The sequence below is a fragment of the Lissotriton vulgaris genome, chromosome 2_1 (genome assembly GCF_964263255.1).
Source record: "Lissotriton vulgaris chromosome 2_1, aLisVul1.2, whole genome shotgun sequence".
Taxonomy (NCBI): Eukaryota; Metazoa; Chordata; class Amphibia; order Caudata; family Salamandridae; genus Lissotriton; species Lissotriton vulgaris.
Window position 1 is genome coordinate 332,576,086 of NC_141687.1, and position 20,389 is coordinate 332,596,474.

General features: G+C 47.0%; 1 protein-coding gene across 3 annotated transcripts in view; it reads right to left on the reverse strand.

Moving 5' to 3' along the window:
• Window positions 1–20,389, reverse strand: part of ABR (ABR activator of RhoGEF and GTPase) — a 1,286,060-nt gene that overhangs the window by 435,035 nt on the left and 830,636 nt on the right. For all 3 annotated transcript variants that reach the window (XM_086955070.1, XM_086955071.1, XM_086955072.1), the window contains exons 5-6: window positions 9,078–9,182; window positions 5,372–5,432 (exon numbers count right to left, since the gene is read on the reverse strand). In XM_086955070.1, coding sequence (XP_086811196.1) covers window positions 5,372–5,432; window positions 9,078–9,182 — 166 coding nt within the window. The remainder of the gene's footprint in view (window positions 1–5,371; window positions 5,433–9,077; window positions 9,183–20,389) is intronic.

The window sequence follows — 20,389 nt, forward strand, 5'->3', positions numbered from 1 at the left end:
TTACCACTTTTTCATTCAACACACAAGCAATGTCCTGTTCCCACTGGCTTTTAATCCACCCTCCCACAACTCCTGGGTTATTTTTCTTTACGTATGTAGACAACACTCGAATCCTAGTTAGCCGGTCTATTCTGATACAAACACGAACCTTGCTCAAGATGGAAAGACTGATCACCTGCCTTATTTTTATATGCCAGTGGAGGCCTTTTAACACCCTGAAGTTAAATCCTACCAAAAGCAAGGTGCTGCTAAAACCCAAAGCATCTGATTCATGGTTCATGACCTGCTCCAAACACACCGGAGGACATATACATATGTAAAGGACAACCATCTCAACACCAATCTATCACTCGAAACACAAGTGTCCAGTATGTGCTTTGGCGAACTCTAGATCTTGAAGAAACTTACAGCCGATGAAACTGGCAAGTAAGAGGAATCAACATTTGATTCTATCTAGGTTGGATTACACTACGGCCATTTATTTAGCCATCCTAAAAAACTTCTCTATTAACTTCACCTCATGCAAAATATGCAGCTGGCTGCCTCACATTAGACATCTCACGATATTGCACAATTCTTAAGAACCCTCCACTGTCTACCATTCAAACTACAGATGCCTTGAAGGCACTTCGTATCGGACATAAACTCTGACACAATCACTGTCCGAACTTTCTAACCTTCACATTGTAACTTTTTCAGCAATCATCAATCACTGTTCAATTTTTACTAACTGTACTACGAAAACAGTTACAATTGGGGACAGATCCGTGAATGCTGAATCCTGGATCTCTCCCCCAGTAGCCCTTTCCCGACAACATACTTTACGTAAATTCAGTAAAGCCATTGAGACCTAGCTTTTTAACCAATAACTGTCATTTATACCTTTTTAGGCCAGTTATTGCACTGGTTTAGTGCCAAGAAGCTTAGCATAATAACTGTGCTCCACAAATAATATGGCACAACACACTGAATGCTTGACCTCCAGAACAGTGTGCAACGAAAGTGGGAAAGCCAGGTAAACCTATATCTACCTTAATCACCAACACATATAATCCTATAAACCACTCCTATGGCAGGCCTTATCAATCCTGAAGGCAGAGTGCTTGGTTTTGTGTGAGAGGGTGCCCATGCATGAGAAGGACCCCTCTGCAGCTTTCGGAATCTATTCTCTGAAGCTGTTCTGTGATGCAGCCAGACCATATACTCTTAAGTGCATTATAACCTCGCGGCAAATGCTAACTTTGGAATGGCTGCATGGAAACATGTTGTGTTTGGTGTCAAACACTTTGGAATCCTACCCACCCGCCAGTCCTGGCGGTGGGGGTAGAATTCCACCCTTCTAGAGGGAGAGACATGTACACACTGACCTAACCGGTAATAGTTTAAAAGAGCCCCAGCACCACAAAATGGATGCTGCAGCCACAGACACGGGTCTGGCCTCCTGCTGCTGGATGAAACTCCGGCAGGAGTTTCATCCAGCATAGGTTTCCTGTCACAGGGAGGTGTAACCACCTCCCAGAGAGGCTTTAGTGTATTGGGGCTGGGTGGGTGCATTCAGAGAATGCTTTTCAGACAGTGCTGGGGGCACACTAGGTGTCCCTGCGCACATCCCAGTTCAAACCGGTTGCAGGGGCATTCAGCCCCTGCTCTGGCACAAAACTGGACAAAGGGAAAGGGGTGTAGCCACCCCCCTCCCTAGATCCTCCCATAGGTGGGTCCCCAGAGTATGTCCAACCCCCTATCTTAGTATAAGTATAGGCACCCAGTCCTTAGGACTTCAGATTACACCTGGACGAAACCCTGCAACATATCTCCTGGAACTTGGACATTCTATTTTGACCAGAAGGCAGAAAAATCTCCCTTGGGGTCAAGTCACCTGTTCAAACAGGCGCAAAAGAAGCATATTGCGGGTCTGCATTTCCAAGGCTCCTGCCGGATCTCGACGGATTTGTGACTCAGGACAAGGACTTCCATACTTCTCAGAGGCCGACACGAGATCCCAGCAAAGCTGAGACCTGCTGCCCTCACGAGTGAAGTGGGACCGGAACTCCTGGACAACATGCACATTTGCAAGTGCATCAACTTTCCGAGCTTTCCCGAAGTTGTGCATTGGGCTACTTGTAGTCCAAGCCCCGAGCACCATCTGCACCGAAGGTTGCGAGCCTACACTCCACGAGTGTTCCGTAAGCCCACTTCTAGCATTTCTGCTCCAGGCCCCTTCGCGGTCCCTGGTCTGTCGACTGGTGGGTCCCCACGAAGGTAACTTCTGTGTCTTGGGCTTTCCTGGTTGCTCCAGACGTGCCCTGACTCCCCTCCAAAGGGTGAGTCCCTCAGACCTTGCTGGTCTGCACCAAAGCCAATCTTTGCTTTCTGCATGGGTTTCTGTTGCCAAGGCTTGTTGGGTCCAATCCGGAAACCGACACCACAGCACTCGACACCCTACGTGGGACAGCTCGAATCCAGCTCCTGGTCATTCCCGACGCCTCCTGGTTCTCGAGGCTGAAGAGCTTCACCTTCTTCACCTGAAATCGCCAGACATCGGTTGGCATCTTCTCATCGCCTTCCTGGTCACTGGATAGTTACCCAGACTCTGTCCCCTCTGCTTTCAGTTTTTCAGATCTCCGATCCCCCCTTGGATCCACCCGGACACTTTCGACTTGGTCGCCTGCAGCACTTTTCAGCAGCTCACCATTGAAATAGATGACGAAACCTGACACAAAAAGACAGCTATGCACCCGGCTTCCCTGGGTGAGGTAACTCGAGTACTCCGGTGCTCCCGTAGGTGTTGACTCTAGATCCTCCTAGTTCCAAAGGGGTTTGCTCCAAGTCAAGTGTCCCTAATCTCTAAATTTCCAACTGCGACTTTCCCCATAGAAGTCAATGGAGATTCACGGCTGTGTTTAGACACTGAATGCGTCCCCCGTGGGTCCCCTATGTCACTACCTTGAGTGGCTCCTAGTGGCCCCAGCGGTTCTAAAGGCTCTAGGCCTTGTATTTATGTCAGTCGTGGTTCTTATACCACTTTCTTAGTAGATGGTTTGGTACGCCCCTAGGGATCAACGTATACTATGCTAATTTACTGTGTGCTAAATAAGTTTACTGAATATACTTTTGCCTCTAGCCTCATAAAGAGACTAAAGGGATGTGTTTAGAATAAATACATATATTTTACATATATATACCTGGTGTGGTTCTCCTTTCATTTGGTCATTCATGAAATTATAGACTGGTAAAACAAGCTGCTTTACATTCCTTCACGACTTAGCCTGAAGGTTGCTTTCTACAGCTACCACTAGGATAGCTTTCTATATAGGTTGTCTTTAAACCTACCATCAATAATGGTCGCTTGGACAGGTGCAAGGTGCCCATAAGAATAGTGGACAACATATGCCAGGCCAACTTCTTACCCCCCCACACCCAACTAACCCATGTGCTCCTGTCTACCCGCTGGACGCAAACTACACCCATATTGTGGGTAAATTGGGCCGAAAACACCCTTAGGCGCCATTGCAACTTCCCCTGCTTCACTATTGATAGCTACACCCCTCAGAGGATCCTCAATCCATGGGTCTTGTAGCCATGGCCCTGATTAACAAGGCCCACGATAGCGCCCCCTCACCCCTTTTAGGTCGCACAGTAGCAGACCAGGCATTTGAGCCCAAGAGTGGAGAGCAACTGATGTATGAATGGTGCAATGGTCCCTGGTGCAAGGAACCAATTTCCACCCCGCCCGCTAGCATACTGTAAAATACTGCCATTACAGCTATAATTTGTGTACATTGGGACCATACCCCGTACAGTCACAGTGCCACAGTACTTGCTCTATTATTTAGAGATACGCCCCTCAGAGGGGTCTCATAGCCATGGTCTAGTGTGATGAAGGCGTTTCCTGGGCCTCGCAGTGCTGGAACACAGATTCAAGGTTCATGGAACAGAGGCAAGTAGCACAGTACGGGTGCCATGGGCCCTACTGCAAAGTAAACCTTAGTCCACAGGCTCACAGCTAAATACGACCATCATTTTGGTACATTGGGTACCTAACATCCCTGGGCCCAGTGACACTGCACCAGCTACACTACTTATAGTTATGCCCCTGACATGGACCCATGCACACAGTCAGGTTCCAGCATTGTGAGGAAATATAAATTAGGCCCAGAGGAGGGTGCCCACCCCCCCTTCTACTGTGCCTCACAGTCATGATTGAGGAGGACCGGATCATGGCTGCAAAGCCCAGGGGATGGGGGCCCCTGGGTATGTCCTCATAATGCTGCATCATCGCTACGAGACCTAGGGTAGGGGTCCTCACACCCATGGACTGGCGCTGCGAGGCCAAGGCGTTGAGAGCCCAGTGTATGGAAGCCCTCTTTCATGGGCCTCGCATCACTGGTTGCGCTGCAGGCCCAGAAGAGGGTGTCCTCTTCACTGGGCTCTGCCACCATGATCCAGAGGTGCAGGGCCCAAGGAAAGGGGGAACTTTCTTTGAGCTTCACATATATGATCTGACAGTGCGGGCCCATGGAAGTAGCCTCACGCTCCTGGGCTACATAGCCATGGTGTAATGCTGCAAGACCCATGGGGGGCACTGACCTAGGAATTGCAGCCATGTTTTAGTGCTGCGAGGCCCAGGGGATGAGAATTCCCTTTGCTGGGCCTCACATATATGACCAGGACTATGAGACCAGAGAAGAGGGATCCCTTCCCCAGGGCCTCACAGGCATAGTCTAGCCCTGCGAAGCCCAACTACGGTGGCCACATTTCCATTATAACTTCACATGACACTTAGTGACTGTGGAGACACACTGTATGTGCAGAGACATCGGAAGATGTTCGCTGGGGAGCAGGAGGACCAGGAGTCACATCGTGCATTTCTGGGGTGTCATTCTAAATCCCTCTCCTCTAAAAGAGACCATCTTAAACGACAGCTTATCTGAATATTGAGTTTATCAAGTGTGAGCTCTGGTCCTACTATATTTTTGTTCTTATCCCTTTAATACCACCTGGAGTTAAACCGCGACTGCTCGCATTTGCGAACTGAGAGAGGAGTTTAAAAAATGAACAACTCTGGTACACAAATCAAATGAAATAGTCTTAAGCTTTGAAACACCAATGTCAAATTTTAAAATCGAATACAAATACTGGCCAGTAACGACACTTTGCCGCAGGGACCTTGTTTATCTGTGGGTATATTGTAACAAAAGAGCTAAAATATTTGGCATCTAATCTCAGGTTTACGATTTCTTGTAATTATGACTAAAACAAATACAAAGAGGGAAGAGGACATAGATGAAAATGGAGCGCAGGGAGACTGGCACAGGGAAATGCAGGGAAGAAGAGCATGGAACAAATGCTTGCGAACAGCTGCGGCTCTCACCTTGCATGGTGACGGATGTTGGCTGCTCCTTCGAATCCTTGGGTCCTTTTACTTTTAGTTCCTAAAAAAAAAAAGAAATTTAAATCAATAACAGTTTTCAATAGGGCAAAGCAGTTTATTAGTGCTCACCATTCCTAAGTGACAGCAAAGGGGCAGAACCAGTGGCGGTGCGTCCATTAAGGGCGCTGGGGCGTTGCCCTACCAATCGTCCGGACCGCAGCTCCCTCGGCTTTTGTGAACTTAAGTAAACTGAACTCTTAGTCAGTTTACTTAAGTTCAGTCTGAGATCGATGCATCATGACAATGCCTGTGAGTTAGCATGACGTCGGACCGCCCACCTGGGCGGCCCGACCCCGTCATGCTAACTGACAGGCATTTGCATTGTCACACCAGGGGCAGCAGCACAAGTGCGCATGAGTGGGGACGGAGGGCCAATTTTTCTCCGTGCCCACGCATGCGCACTAGTGCCTGCTGTGGCTGGCGCAAGACTCAAGCCTCCGTATTCTAATGGGCTGGGCGGGCAGAGAGTAACTGTGCCCTAAGGCGCCAGGATTGGCTGTGAAGGATCGGCGGATGTTCCTGTAGGCGGCTAGGCGCCAACAGCAATGGGACCTGGACCCTGGAGCACAGACGGCGCGGACCTGGTAAATTTTAAAATGTTTCATTTTAACCCCCGGCCCTGCGCGACATGACCCAGGCTAATATAAGCATACGTTGCTTTAAGACTAGAGTTCTCCTGGTGGTGGGTGATTTATGTAAAGACTAGAGACGGAGTTTTGGGAGTGATTCGGCAATCGGCCGCCCACTACGCCTGACACCGACCTGACTGACGTCTCCCGGCCCTGCCAGCCGTTCTGGGCACACTTCTGTCTGTTTGCTTATCCCCGTTGATAACCTGTTCCAGGCTAACAACAGCAAGGACACATGACGACCCCCACGGCACGACCGCAAGTATTGCAAGAGTTGGGGAAGACGGTTCCCAGCGCGAAGGAGGTGTTCACTTAGTTTCACCCTTCCAGAAAAGTCCCAACAGAATCGTCATTTTAGCTACCCCAAGGCGAGCCAGGTACCCCCGCTGGTGTCTGTCTGGAACAAGAAGTTTGAGGTTTAACACCGCCATATCATCTGTTAAACTAAATTTGCATGTTAACTCTCCTTTTTGCTTCATTTTTGGAAATGATGCACCAGTTTTTCTCGTAAAACTAAAGACTAGTTTACATTTGTAGGTACAAAGATGTTTCTGTTACTCTGCTGAATCGAATTGTTTGTCTCGTCGTATTATTGCTTTAAATGGAAATATAGAAGTTACGTTTAGTCAAAAGAAGAAAAGTGAGTATTTACTTGGGTGCTTTAGCATACAAATGGTTTCAAAATCCAAAGTACGAAATAGCATTGACAAGCTAGGTGGTAAATAGGAAAAATACGTGGGGTTTTAGGAAAGAGCTTTGTATGCCAGCAAAGCATGTAGGGAGCTCACTACAGCTGTGAAGTGCTCTGGGAGCCATAAGGGGTGAAGAGAGAAATAGCTGCAAAGTATTGTCAATGCTTTGCTTGTGAATACTAGAGAGAAGCAAGGATTGTAAGGGTGTGTGTGAAATCAAATTGAAGCGTGCAAACCACACAAACGGACTTAGAGTGGATCAATATTTGCTGTAGGTGAAAAGCATTTGCGTGTGTAAGCTGCAAATTAACGGTATTAACCTCTCTTTACACATCTGCAAAGGGCTTCTAGTAACACAGCACACCCAGAGAGGAGAGAGAAAGTTGGAGGGGGGAGAGGGTGAGTCAGGGGAACAGGTTCTTCTTTGATGGAATACCAGATGAAAATAAAGCGCATTTAGATTTTAGCCCATTACTACCTTTTGGAGACAAGTTCATGGGGAGCCAGGAAACTTATTTGTCGATGTTTGTTTTGGTTTTCCTGACTCTAACAGATCGTGGTTGAATGATGTCAGTCTTCGGGGCGCAAACACAGCTGGGGGCAATTGCTGAACGTCTTCGCATGCAGTGACTAACAGCCTACAACTACAATAATGCCAGTGTCTGTGGGGAGGTTGCTTGCATTCTCGGGTCTGTGCTAAGCACCCCCACCTGCTCAGAGGCCCCAGCAGACGTGGTGTTATCTACTGTAGTCTGTCACCAGGCAATGTCAGGCCTAGACAGGCTGTAATAAAGGAAACCTATTGAGTGCAGTGCAGTGAAGGGTGAGTGATGTCCGTGTGAGTGCAGGTTGAGCAGTGTGCCTGTGTGAGTCCAGGGTGAGTGATGTGTGTGTGAGAGCTGAGTGAGCAGTGTGCCTGTGTGAGTCCAGGGTGAGTGATGCCTGTGTGAGTGCAGGGTGAGTGATGCCTGTGTGAGTGCAGGGTGAGTGATGTCTGTGTGAGTGCAGGTTGAGCAGTGTGCCTGTGTGAGTCCAGGGTGAGTGATGTGTGTGTGAGTGCTGGGTGAGCAGTGAGCAGTGTGTCTGTGTGAGTCCAGGGTGAGTGATGCCTGTGTGAGTGAAAGTTGACCTTTGTGAGTGCAGGTTGAGCAGTGTGCCTGTGTGAGTGCAGGTTGAGCAGTGTGCCTGTGTGAGTCCAGGGTGAGTGATGCCTGTGTGAGTGCAGGGTGAGTGATGCCTGTGTGAGTGCAGGGTGAGTGATGTCTGTGTGAGTGCAGGTTGAGCAGTGTGCCTGTGTGAGTCCAGGGTGAGTGATGTGTGTGTGAGTGCTGGGTGAGCAGTGAGCAGTGTGTCTGTGTGAGTCCAGGGTGAGTGATGCCTGTGTGAGTGAAAGTTGACCTTTGTGAGTGCAGGTTGAGCAGTGTGCCTGTGTGAGTGCAGGGTGAGTGATGTCTCTGTGAGTACAGGTTGAGCAGTGTGCCTGTGTGAGTGCAGGGTGAGTGATGTCTGTGTGAGTGCAGGTTGAGCAGTGTGCCTGTGTGAGTCCAGGGTGAGTGATGTGTGTGTGAGTGCTGGGTGAGCAGTGAGCAGTGTCCCTGTGTGAGTCCAGGGTGAGCGTTTCCTGTGTGAGTGAAAGTTGACCAGTGTGCCTTTGTGAGTCCAGGGTGAGTGATGCCTATGTGAGTGCAGGGTGAGTGATGTCTGTGTGAGTGCAGGGTGAGCCCAATAGGGGTTTGGGGGCCTGAGTCAGGTGAAGGTTGTAGGGGAAGGGAAATGTTTTAAAGAGTCATTGTCTCTCTGGATTTTCCTTCTCTTTTTGAAACGAAGGAGCAACAACATTATTGTGGTGTCACCAGGACTTTAATGGGAACCTTTTTTCAATATTATATACAAGTCATAGTTTCTGCTTCTTATGCAAATAACCATTGACAAAGCAATAGTCCTGACTTGCTGTAGGTATGATGTGACTTGTATTATATATCTGGATGCAATGACAGAAACAGCAAAATACAAGTCGGGCGGCAAACTATGCTAAGCACAAACATTTAGTTGAAGTGTTTTAAGCCACGCCCTTAATTGTATTGGCCACGCCCCTTCGAGAGACCCTGCAGTTTATTCATCCCACTTAAAGCCTGCCGATAGCACACACAATGCGAGTGGGTGCATCTGGAACAACGAACAGTAACATGCGTCTCCTAGATCACTTACGGTCCCTCCAGAGGTGGCTATTCCACCATCCTAAGGAATGACCCTCTCATACTGCTCTCCTGCACCTACGGACGGGCATTCGCACATGCTTGCCTCCTCCTCGGGGGCCTCACTCACCTTAGAAATCTGCTTGAACTGGTCGTTGGACTGACACTTCTCTGCGGTCTCCAAGGCCACCTTATAGTTATCCACGAAGGCTTTGTAGACGCTGAGTTGGCTAGCCTGCAGGAGAGAGATAACAGGACCCTGCTTATTATTCCATCACTCAACATGCCAGGGTGCGTGCAGCAACCCTCCCTTCCCCCATCATCCAACCCCATGCCTGTCCCAGAGCCCGGCAGGCTCCATGGAAACACAGATTACACACGTTGGGGACGTGGGGTCTAAATTACCGTCCTCCTGGTAGCCAGAGGTGCAGGGAGGGCGACCAGAGGGCTGAAACACTCTTTGACGCTTGAAGACTTTGGAAACTAAAGCTGATGTTAGGAGTTAACATTGTATCTGTGGACCAAACAAATCCGTACTCCATCATGGGTCTCCTCCGCCTACATTCCTCCTCCCTGTTTCGGACGGACAGGGACACACAGACACACACTTCCGAGCATGCCTCACTCCTCAAACTTCCTGCAGATGCAGGGACAGAATGGACCTACACGCACTACTATCCCTGCACATGCTAGGACATGTTTGCCCCCACGTGGTATGCCTAAGCCCGCAGATGCTTCAAAGATTGGGCCAACAAGGCACTTCTGTCTCCACTGGCGAGGGACAGTGTGTGGCCGTAATGCACATCTGTCCCCACAGGAGGTAAAACAGGAGATGCTTGCACCTCTGCCCCCTCGCATGACAGGACAGACTGTTGCCACAAAACGCATGTGTCCCCGCAGATGCTGGAGCGGACTGTGGCCATCAATGCACTTCTGTTCGTGGAACTGCACAGTCAATTGTGGCCACAGCACAATTGTGTCCTCTCAGATGCGGGGCACCATTAGGCCCAGGCATTTCGGTACCTCCAGGTGGCTGGACAGTTTGTGGGACTTGGACACAGAGAAAGACAATGACAGAGAGACTGGAGAAAGAGAAACAGCAAGAGATACAACAAGCATTTACAATGCAATGGTTTCGCCTTTGGAAAAGTTAGAGCTATTGGCATTGCTCACACACAGAGCCCCACACACAAATACACACACACGCAGTCGGACACACACACACAGAGCCAGACACACACACACAGAGCCAGACACACACACACACAGCCAGACACACACACACACACAGCCAGACACACACACACACAGCCAGACACACACACACACAGCCAGACACACACACACACAGCCAGGCACACACACACACAGCCAGACGCCCACACAGAGCCAGACGCCCACACAGAGCCAGACGCCCACACAGAGCCAGACGCCCACACAGAGCCAGACGCCCACACAGAGCCAGACGCCCACACAGAGCCAGACGCCCACACAGAGCCAGACGCCCACACAGAGCCAGACGCCCACACAGAGCCAGACGCCCACACACAGAGCCCCAGAGCATAATCCCAAGAGCCGCACGCAGTGAATTCCGGCACCACCCACGCCCCCTATCACCTTTCTGCAGCTCACGGGACGCCGCCCGCACCCGGCCTGCATCCGCCTCTGCCACCATTAACTGGGGCTAGGCCGCGCCGCACTCACTACCTCCGGGACTGGGTACACAGGGGCCCGCCTTCACTGCAGCGGCGGCAGTCACCAGCTCCAGACTCCCCCTGCTGGCAGGACCAGTGCACCTCACGTAGGCCCAGGCTCTTTATATGTTATTTATTCACTGCACAACGAGGCGCTCGTGTGGCCTCCAGAAGCAGTTCCTTAGCCCACTCCACACTTAGACCGCACGCCCGCAGGCTCTCGATCCCAGCTCCGACGGGGGGGGGGACATGGGGTGAGGGGTTTGGGGGGGGGGTTACTGCTCACCTCAGCTTGTATCTTCACGCAATCTCGTACCCCTGATCCAGGCTAGTACTGGCACACCCTGTTTTGAGAGCGGCCTGCGCACATGCACGCTCGTGAGCCGGCTGCCTCTGTGTGCCCAGAGGTTGGGAAACATTTAAGAAATGCGCCCAGGGGCGAATTTCTTCGAAAAGAATGATTAATCTACCAATAGGCGCAGGCTTCACGGGCGCCAGAGAAAAGTGAAAAACAGCCAAATATTTGTGGCAGAAGCCGGCGGAGGACAAACGGGCGAGAGGTCGGACTCCCAAAGAAAAGATCCGTCTGGGGTTGAGTCAACAGGCATTTCAAGTAGATTTGGTAATAGTGTCCAGTTTTCTCTCTCCTGTAGCGGCAGTTGTGGTATGAAGGCTACCGTTCCCTGCCTATCTCTGGATGGCAGGCACCCCATGGACTGTGAAGGGCAGGGCATGTCGCCCTCGCCTACCCCCATCCGGGCTGTCCTTTGAAGCCACTGCTCTTGACGAAGGCTATGTTCAGCTTGACGCAGAGCAAGTTTCTTAAATTTTACGTCATCGGAGAACCAACGTTGTGCTTTCTTGAGGTCTGAGTGATTCAGAATAACAATGTGAATAGAAAAGAATAGGACATGTCTAGCTCTGATAGCACCTGTCAAGCTGCTATGAGAGAGAACATGCATACTAAAGCTGCACATTTAAGGACAGTGTAGTAACACTACTATACATGAGAGCTTGCAGTCCATCTAAAGAATCCAGTCTCTATTTTTCCTACCTATTACAATCTAGTGATGACATCACTAGTCAGCTGTGATAAGAACATGATGTGTCAGAAATGCTTGAAGCATTTACTGCTGTTCTGCCAAGTCTACATAATCCTGTTCTCTTAAATGTCAAAACTGCTGACTCCAATCCATTCAAAAAGCTGTATTCTATTTTTTACAATCATAAAAGCATATGCAACCAGCAATACATCAGGAATACAGTTTAAAACAGATGGCTGGCATGAATTCGTATAAAACCCAATAAAAAAGAGAAGATCGGGTGATGGCAGGCTCTACGAATCTGCAAACCACAACAACATAACATCTTTAGGTGCACATTCAGCAGACAGCATTCCTAAAGAAAAGTACACGTGGGTTTCTGTTAAAAAAAAAAAAGCAAGAAAACTCTAAAAGAATATTTCAGATGCTCAACAGTTAAAGTATTCCTCTCCACGCGTGAGGTTGGACATCCACGTTCTGATCAGCTATCCCGGCATTTCCTGCTCAGCAGAAGCTGCATCAAATATGTTCCAGGAATGCAGCTCTCAAGAGCAGTCCGGTGCACTGCCAAATATCCAGCAGGCCAGGCCTCCAGCAGGCCACAGATACCGAGCAACAAAGGCAAACAACCGCTGACACAGCCAGCCAAACACTGCAAATTATCTCTGCTTATAATTTGCTCGACTCTTTTTTTCTGTACACAACAAGCAAACAGTTTAAAAATGGGTCCCCTGCCAACACGAAAGACACAAGTGTTCACTTTGAAAATAATACAGTACACATATGGAAATGGAGTTTACCCTCCAGGAAACACAATTCACACGCAAAAGGGCGATTAACAGCAGAAAGAATTGGTGAAATGGGTTTATTCAACTAACAGTGATTTGCCATAAGGAATTCAATCGACCAGTCCTGCTCTTTCGGGCTTCATCGCTAAGCATGCTGGAACTTGCAGTTTCACGCTGTAGGTCGACAAGTAACACCATTCATAGTGCTATTTTAGCTTCGACCCTCTCACTCTCCTCCCCAAAAATAATAAACAACAGCCTTATTATGTGAAGTGACAGCTATGTCGCCGCAAGGTCAAATCCCTGTAACCAACGTGTAAGACCATATTTATAACGGAAATCTACAGTACAAATCCCAGAATGCAAAGCGTCGAAGCGATGTCTGTAAAAGGCTAGCAGTAGCCAAATGCGTCACATTTGGTGTGAGGCTACTTGACAGGATTGCAGAACAGAGTAGGATTCAGGGGCTTTTTAATAGACAATTCATACAAAAGCACTGCCTTTGGGCTTGAAAAGGATCGCAAATAATAACAAGTAAGATACGGGAAAATAAAGAAAGAAAGGACAGCAGGCAGGGCCGGCAGGATTCAACGTAGATAACACAGAAGGCAAGCGATGAACAGGCACATCGACACATGAAAGGCATACAGAGCAGGGATAGTGTCATATGAACACAGAGCAGGCGGGTAGGGTGCGATCGGCACTGTATGGTTGAACTCACCGGCAGTCACCTCACTCAGCACCAGCAGCGTCCTCCGTGAGCATGCAGGGCCCAGGGCGGCGTGAACACCCGAGCAAGCTGCACATCGCTGCCCACGAGCTGGAGAACAGCTTCCTCCCGCCTGGGGAAGAGGAAATGGAGCCCACGAGGCTCTTCTTTGTCACAGCCGGCCCCGCCCACCGTCAGGCACGGGCGCCGGCTCCTCTCTCTCTCTCTTCTTGCGCTGCAAGGCGGGGTGGCACGAAAATTGGCACAAGTGCGGCGTGGGCAGCCGCGGATTAAAAAACGAGGACGAAAATTGGCACAAGTGCGGCGTGGGCAGCCGCGGATTAAAAAAAAATAAAAAAAAATGGCGGCAGCACCTACGAGGACACGGGGGGGGCGGGAGAGGAACGGACGGCGGGAGGGGGCGGGAGAGGACACAGGGGGCGTGAGACACGAAAATTGGCACAAGTGCGGCGTGGGCAGCCGCGGATTAAAAAAAAATGGCGGCAGCACCTACGAGGACACGGGGGGGGCGGGAGAGGAACGGACGGCGGGAGGGGGCGGGAGAGGACACAGGGGGCGTGAGGGGGGCGGGAGAGAACACGAACGGCGGGAGGGAGGCGGGAAACGTGCCGGGGAAAAACACTCACGATGCCCAGGACAGCAGCAAGCACGGCCCGGCCGGAGGAGACTCGGGGGCGTTCCCGGCGTCGCGTGACGTCGGCAAAAGCCAAAGAATCTCGGGAACGCCCCCGTGTCTGGTCCGGCATTGATGGACAGGCCCCTCGTCCAATGGCTAGGCTCCATTTATGGAGCTAGCCAATGGGACGGGGGAGCGTGTTCCATAGTGCTTACTGTACTCAATAGATTTCTCTGGAGGAGGAGCCTAACGGCTCCGTCCCCCAGCGAAACCTAAAAAGACACCGGGGTGAAGAGAAAGAGTGAAAGACAAGGGGAGAGACACAGAATGAGAGAATAGCAGAGACAGTGAAATACAGAAAGAGAGGAAGAGACAGAATTGGACAGGAAGAGTCACAGAAATATAGGGGGAGACAGGGAAAGACAGGAGAGAGAGAGTACAAAACAGAATTATGAGCGAGAGAACGACAGAAAGCTAAAGAGGTAGATAAAGAAATATACGGAGAGAAACAGGAAGTAGTAGACAGGGTGAAGCAACTAAAGTAAAATCATGAAAGGCAGGGAGAGACAAACGGAGAGGCAATAAAAGATGGGATATGTAGAAAAGAGAACTAGGAGGAGAGAATAAACGGAGGTATCGAGGGTAGTAGGGAGAGACAGAGAAAGAGTGTGAGAGAGAGAGAGAGGCAAGGACAACAATGTAAGCTATTGGAAGGCATCCAGCTACATACTTATAATTTGTCGCAGATGTTACTTAGTCTCAGTTCTTTCATTTGATCCTGTGCCATTCTTTGCCACAATACCACAATTCGGGTGCCGCTGGCGAAAGCTGCCCGTGTGCACAGGACACTGGCCAAGCAGTGCTAGCGTAGGAAACCAAAGAACGTCCCACAGGTTTACCACAACGAAATAGAAAAAGACGTGTCCAGCTACAATGACTATCTATCTAATGAAAAGAGTAATAAACTCCGGAAAGACATCTCTAACTACAACCCAGAGCATGTCTATCCGTATTTACAGAAAGATTTTTACGAGAGAAGTAGGGAAAATCAGCCACAACGGAGACCGTGGCAGAATCAACCGCGCAATTCCCAAAAGAGAGTAAGGTTTTTCGATACCTCATATACGAGCTCGGACTCGGAAAACGAACAACAAAACGACAATAGTAACACCAAAGAGAGGGAAGCGCCTAACACAGCTAGCTCTAGTAGCCTTCCTTTTTTGGATCAGCGCCAACAGAACTTCGGTCAGCCGAAAGGGAGAGGCCGAGGGCGAGGGAACTACAGTGCGAAACCCCAGTTCCAACGACGTCCCAATACGCGGAGTCAGAAGCATTGGGACTAATTACCTCCAATAAGGCACCAATAATAAATCTTTCTAAATACACACTAACCATCCACCAAATCACCCTATTAGAAAAGGGATTAGGATTTGCATCTTCTGCAAACATAGATAGGTATTCACTAGAGAGAGACCTGCAAAGCTTTTTCAGGAAAGTTAGGCTAGCAATATACTTCGAAGACAAAGAGAAACATCCCAGCAATAATAAATCAGGTCTTAAAAACAAATCAGTATGGACCCCTAATATTACCATGATTCCGAAAGACATTGAAGCGTTCGAGCGTAGTATAGACAAGAGTGTTGACGACTTACTCAAACAGAAACATTGGATTAGTCACAACCTCAGCAAGGATGAGAATCTGGCACTACATGAACTACAGAATAACACTGATCTGACCATCAAACCGGCAGACAAAGGGGGTGGCATTGTTGTATTAGACACCCCCGATTATAACACCAAAATGCTGACCCTCTTAGCCAACAGAGAGCACTATAAATTAGCTCACATGGATGAATGGACATCCTTAAAGCTATCCATTTCGGACTTACTCAAACACGCAAGGGATGACAATGTTATCTGTGACGAGGAATATTCCTTCCTCCTGAACCAGGATCCTATCATCCCAGCTCTCTATGGACTCCCAAAAGTCCATAAGGACATCCAGAATCCACCCATGAGACCGATCGTCTCCAGCATTGGGTCCTTGACTGAGCCCCTCAGCAAGTACGCAGATGTTTTCCTACAACCTTTAGTCACATCTCAAAAAGCGTACACAAAGGACACCACAGACATCATTCAAAAAATAGAAGGCATTGCCTTTGACCCCCATTCTCAATTTCTAGTCACACTAGATATTGAATCGTTATACACGAACATCCCTCAAAATGCCACAATAGAAGTTATTACCGCTATGCTCAGCCAAGAAGATAGGGATCTCAATACCCATGAACAGTTCATTATTGACTGCATCTCCATAGTATTAAAGAATAACCTTTTTTTATTTAATAGACAACTATACAGACAGACCAAGGGGACGAGCATGGGGGCCACATGTGCCCCCAGTCTGGCATGTCTGTATGTTTCTAATTTTGAAGATCATCACATTTTTAATATGGTATCACCATTTTATGAAAATGTCTCAATGTGGTCCCGTTATATAGATGATGTCTTCTTTATCTGGACGGGGCCCATTGAGACACTTAGAGAATTCATCACATGGCTCAACCTAGGAGATAACAACTTGAGGTTTACTTCCCATATAGACAATGACAGGTGCGAATTTCTTGACCTGATCATTAAGAACACCAATGGATCACTGAGCGTAGAATTATTCACCAAACCAACCGACAAAAACACAATGCTCCATCATAAAAGTAATCACCCACCCAGCCAGGTTAACAACATACCGTTTGGGCAATTCTTGAGACTCAAGAGAAACTGCACAACATCTCAAGATTTTGAGAAACATGCTAGTATCCTCAAAACAAAATTTCTAGAACGAGGTTACCCTAAACGTCTAATCAGACACTCATACAAACGCGCCAAATACTATAATAGGGAGAATTTTTTCCAACCAAAAGAAAAGAATGAGCAAACCAACCAACCTATTATCTTTGTAACAAATTACAACCCCATTAGCAATAAACTTAAAAACATAATCAATAGGAATTGGCACCTTGTGACAGATAAACAAAATAATAAACTGCCCAAACCTATGTTTTCCTATAGAAGGAACAGAACCATTAAAAACAGCTTGGTTCATACCTATAGGGAACCTAACACAATCAAGCAACCATGTATTGATAATGCCCCGATGCCGACGGGCACTTTTCCCTGTTCGGGCTGTACCAACTGTAAAAATATAATTCGTGGTAATACAATCACAATCAAAGACACTGTACTTAAACCAACGAGTTTTATGAACTGCAGAACGACCAGCGTTATCTACTTAATAAGTTGCCCCTGCAATTTAATCTATATAGGAGAAACCTCAAGAGAAGTTCGAATTAGGCTAAACGAGCATAGATCCGCCTTGCGAACAAATAAGATAGGTGCCCCTCTAACAGAGCACTGGAAATCAGCGAAGCATGATACAAAAGATCTGCGCTGGTGCTGCCTGGAACATGTCACTCTTGGTACCAGAGGAGGTAACCTAACACAAAAGAGGAAAAGACGAGAGCAATTCTTTATGTCTAGATGCAACAGTGTCCGTGCCGGTCTTAATAGCAGAGAAGACTGGGAGAAAATAATATAACAACCAGTAATGTCATGAGATCTTCTTATTGGTTAATCGACCTTCAGACACAAAGTGAACGTTGTACCTATTCAGATTTGCCTTATTGGTATGCGTCTAATAGATAATCATTCCTCTCTCCACGAGGTTGAATCTCGCATGCTTATCCTTAACATACCCTCTAGGGACGTATAAAACAACGTACTTAGCAAATAACAGTTTTTTTATTTTTTATTTTTTATTTTTCCACCACACTGATATTGGTAATGTTTTCATTGTTCTCTTCCTCAGTTTACTTTTTCGACACGTATCTGTGTCTCAATAACGTTTGAATTCAGTCCAATCCCCTCTATAACATTTACGGCATGATTAAATTTGCCATTTACCAATGCCCATAAACATAATAAACTTTATTTTTCCCGGGCTGGGACGTTCGTAAACCAGAACCCGGTTCCAATGACATTAACTGGAGGGAACAACATCTGAGCATTTCACTCGATATTGTCTAAAAGTAAACATATGACGTAGTCACATCATGTGACATTACGCCAACCAATGGGGACGTGAGGATTGTATTTAGTCAAATCCCCTCAATAAAAATCACGGCGCGATAATACTGGATATTTATCGATGCCCGTATAATATTAAGACCCTATTCTTTCCTGTTTAGGGCGTTCATAAATAATAGCCCCGTTTTAATGAGATTAAATGTAGAGAACAATATTTAAGTACTTTTCCCGATAGTGTCTAAAAGTAAACAAACGACGCAGCCACATCACGTGACAGCACGCCGACCAATTGGGACGTGAAGCTCTTACCGCCCAATAAGCGTCCGCGTAGCATAAATAGGGATTTCCCTATGCCTCCACTGATACCTTCGCTTAGACGAAAACAGAAGACGAACGGTGACGGGAGTGGGAGCAGGGAGGCCGAATTACAAGCCTAAGGTAAGGAGATTAAGCCTGAAACGCCGGAACCGGTTTCCGCTTTGTTAGACTTTTTAACTATACGCTGGGCACACTTAGGTCCCAGTCATGACATTGCCCTAATTTAACCCTATTTTGCTATTTAAGATAAGTATTAATATGCCAACAAGGAGTAACTGTTATAAAAGTTAATGGGCCGATTGCATGCCAGCTACAACGCTCCTCTATTTAGAATTCGGCAAGGTTTTTAACTTATTAGATAAATGCCAACAATGAATAATACATGTTGGATAACGGTTTAAGGTAACTACTGTTGAGGGGGCCTGCTCCGCTTGCTTCATGCGCACAATGTCAAGGTCAAGAAATATAGCGAGATAACATTCACCAAAGAGGTGCCTGTAACATATGGTTCATGTGCACAATAGGTAATAAAAGCCAAGGTCATGAAAAACAGCGAGATTAGATTATTAAAAACTCATCATTAATACAACTAGATACTCCAAGTCCAACTATTGAGATCACTTTGGACAAAGCTGTTTTAACATATAGTAAGCTAGACTGGAACCCTAACAAGATACTTTCTCTTAATTTATCCCCAAAGACCCAGTGGCAGGACAATGCCCACCACGAATTGAATGTTAAATAGCTGCTATACCAGCATAGTGAAAAACACGTGTATCATACACAACTGCCAGTCATTGAAATCTGGGTGAGTACAAATGTCTAATCTATGTATCGAAAAAGACTAGTAGACTATTGACTATTACTCCTTACTTGCAATAAACTAATAGGGGCATTTATTTACAGCAACACAGGAAATATATATCGGTGGCTCCTACTACCAGAACAAGGGTTATCCCTATGTAATCTCAAGGTAGTAATTTTCAATTCATAATTTTGACTCATCACTACTTTACGTTCTCTATGCATAGAGCATAAATATAAAACATAACCTCATTGCCATTTACAGATACCCCGACGAATTATACTATAACAGTGAGAACTTTTTCCAGTTCACTACCGGATCATACAACCGGCTCAGTGCCCTCCTGGATTTATTTGGAGGCTACTTAAATTATTAAGGTAATTTTTGAAGTGGGTACAACAGTAAAAAAAGCTATCCCCTTTCGCAAATATACAAACTGCGATTCACCAAGTGCCCTAGATAAGAATTCAGGCACTCCCAGTAACATTAATCATGCAAGGTAACCTTATAGTGGGGAATACGAGTAACACCTACCCACATAAGTGATTTCCTTTATCACTATGATAGGCAACATAGTGACCCACGAAATGGTATCAGTACTAATGCGCGATGCACTTTAGCAATACCGTAACAACCAACCACCTCTTTCACCATTTTTCAAAGTGCAATAACTGCACCGTTTGTCAAAATGCTAGAGCTTAAGAAAAAATGTTGTTTTAGAAAATGACTCTGTATGAAAAATCGGGTTTGCAAAGAATAGTAATTATATGTTTCCTTCTAGAACTTGGTCCTGAAGAAGGTTGTCTATTTACCTGTAACCGAAACGCCGCGTCGACCCCTGTTCCTTCGAACTTTTTAACCTGATGCTTATGTGATGTTTTTTAAAATCTTTTTATAAAATGTTATAACTTACTACTTGTATGGTTTTTAACGATTTGTTGTAATTGTGCTGATAATGTGCTTCTTTGAATAAATTGACAAAAATATATATATTTTTCTAAAACACTATTTTCTGATTTGTTTTTTACATTTGACGTATTGTGTGCTTTATTGCTGCTACATCTATAGCTTCTGGTGGTCTTCTGAGTACAACATTGTGTTTATGATTTGTATTTTATGCTTTGGTAACCAGTAGAAGTATATGACTGGTATTGCTAAATATTGTAAAACGCATTATACAGTACTATTCCATTTCCTACCCATTTTGTGGTAAACCTGTGGGACGTTCTTTGGTTTCCTACGCTATCTCCCCTGTCCCAAAGTTGACAGTTAAGGGGGCCTCCTTTAACTTTATTGATTCAAGCAGTGCTAGCCCCACCCCTGGCATCCATGAAGAAAGAAGTTCTACTCCCAAGACTGTCCCCG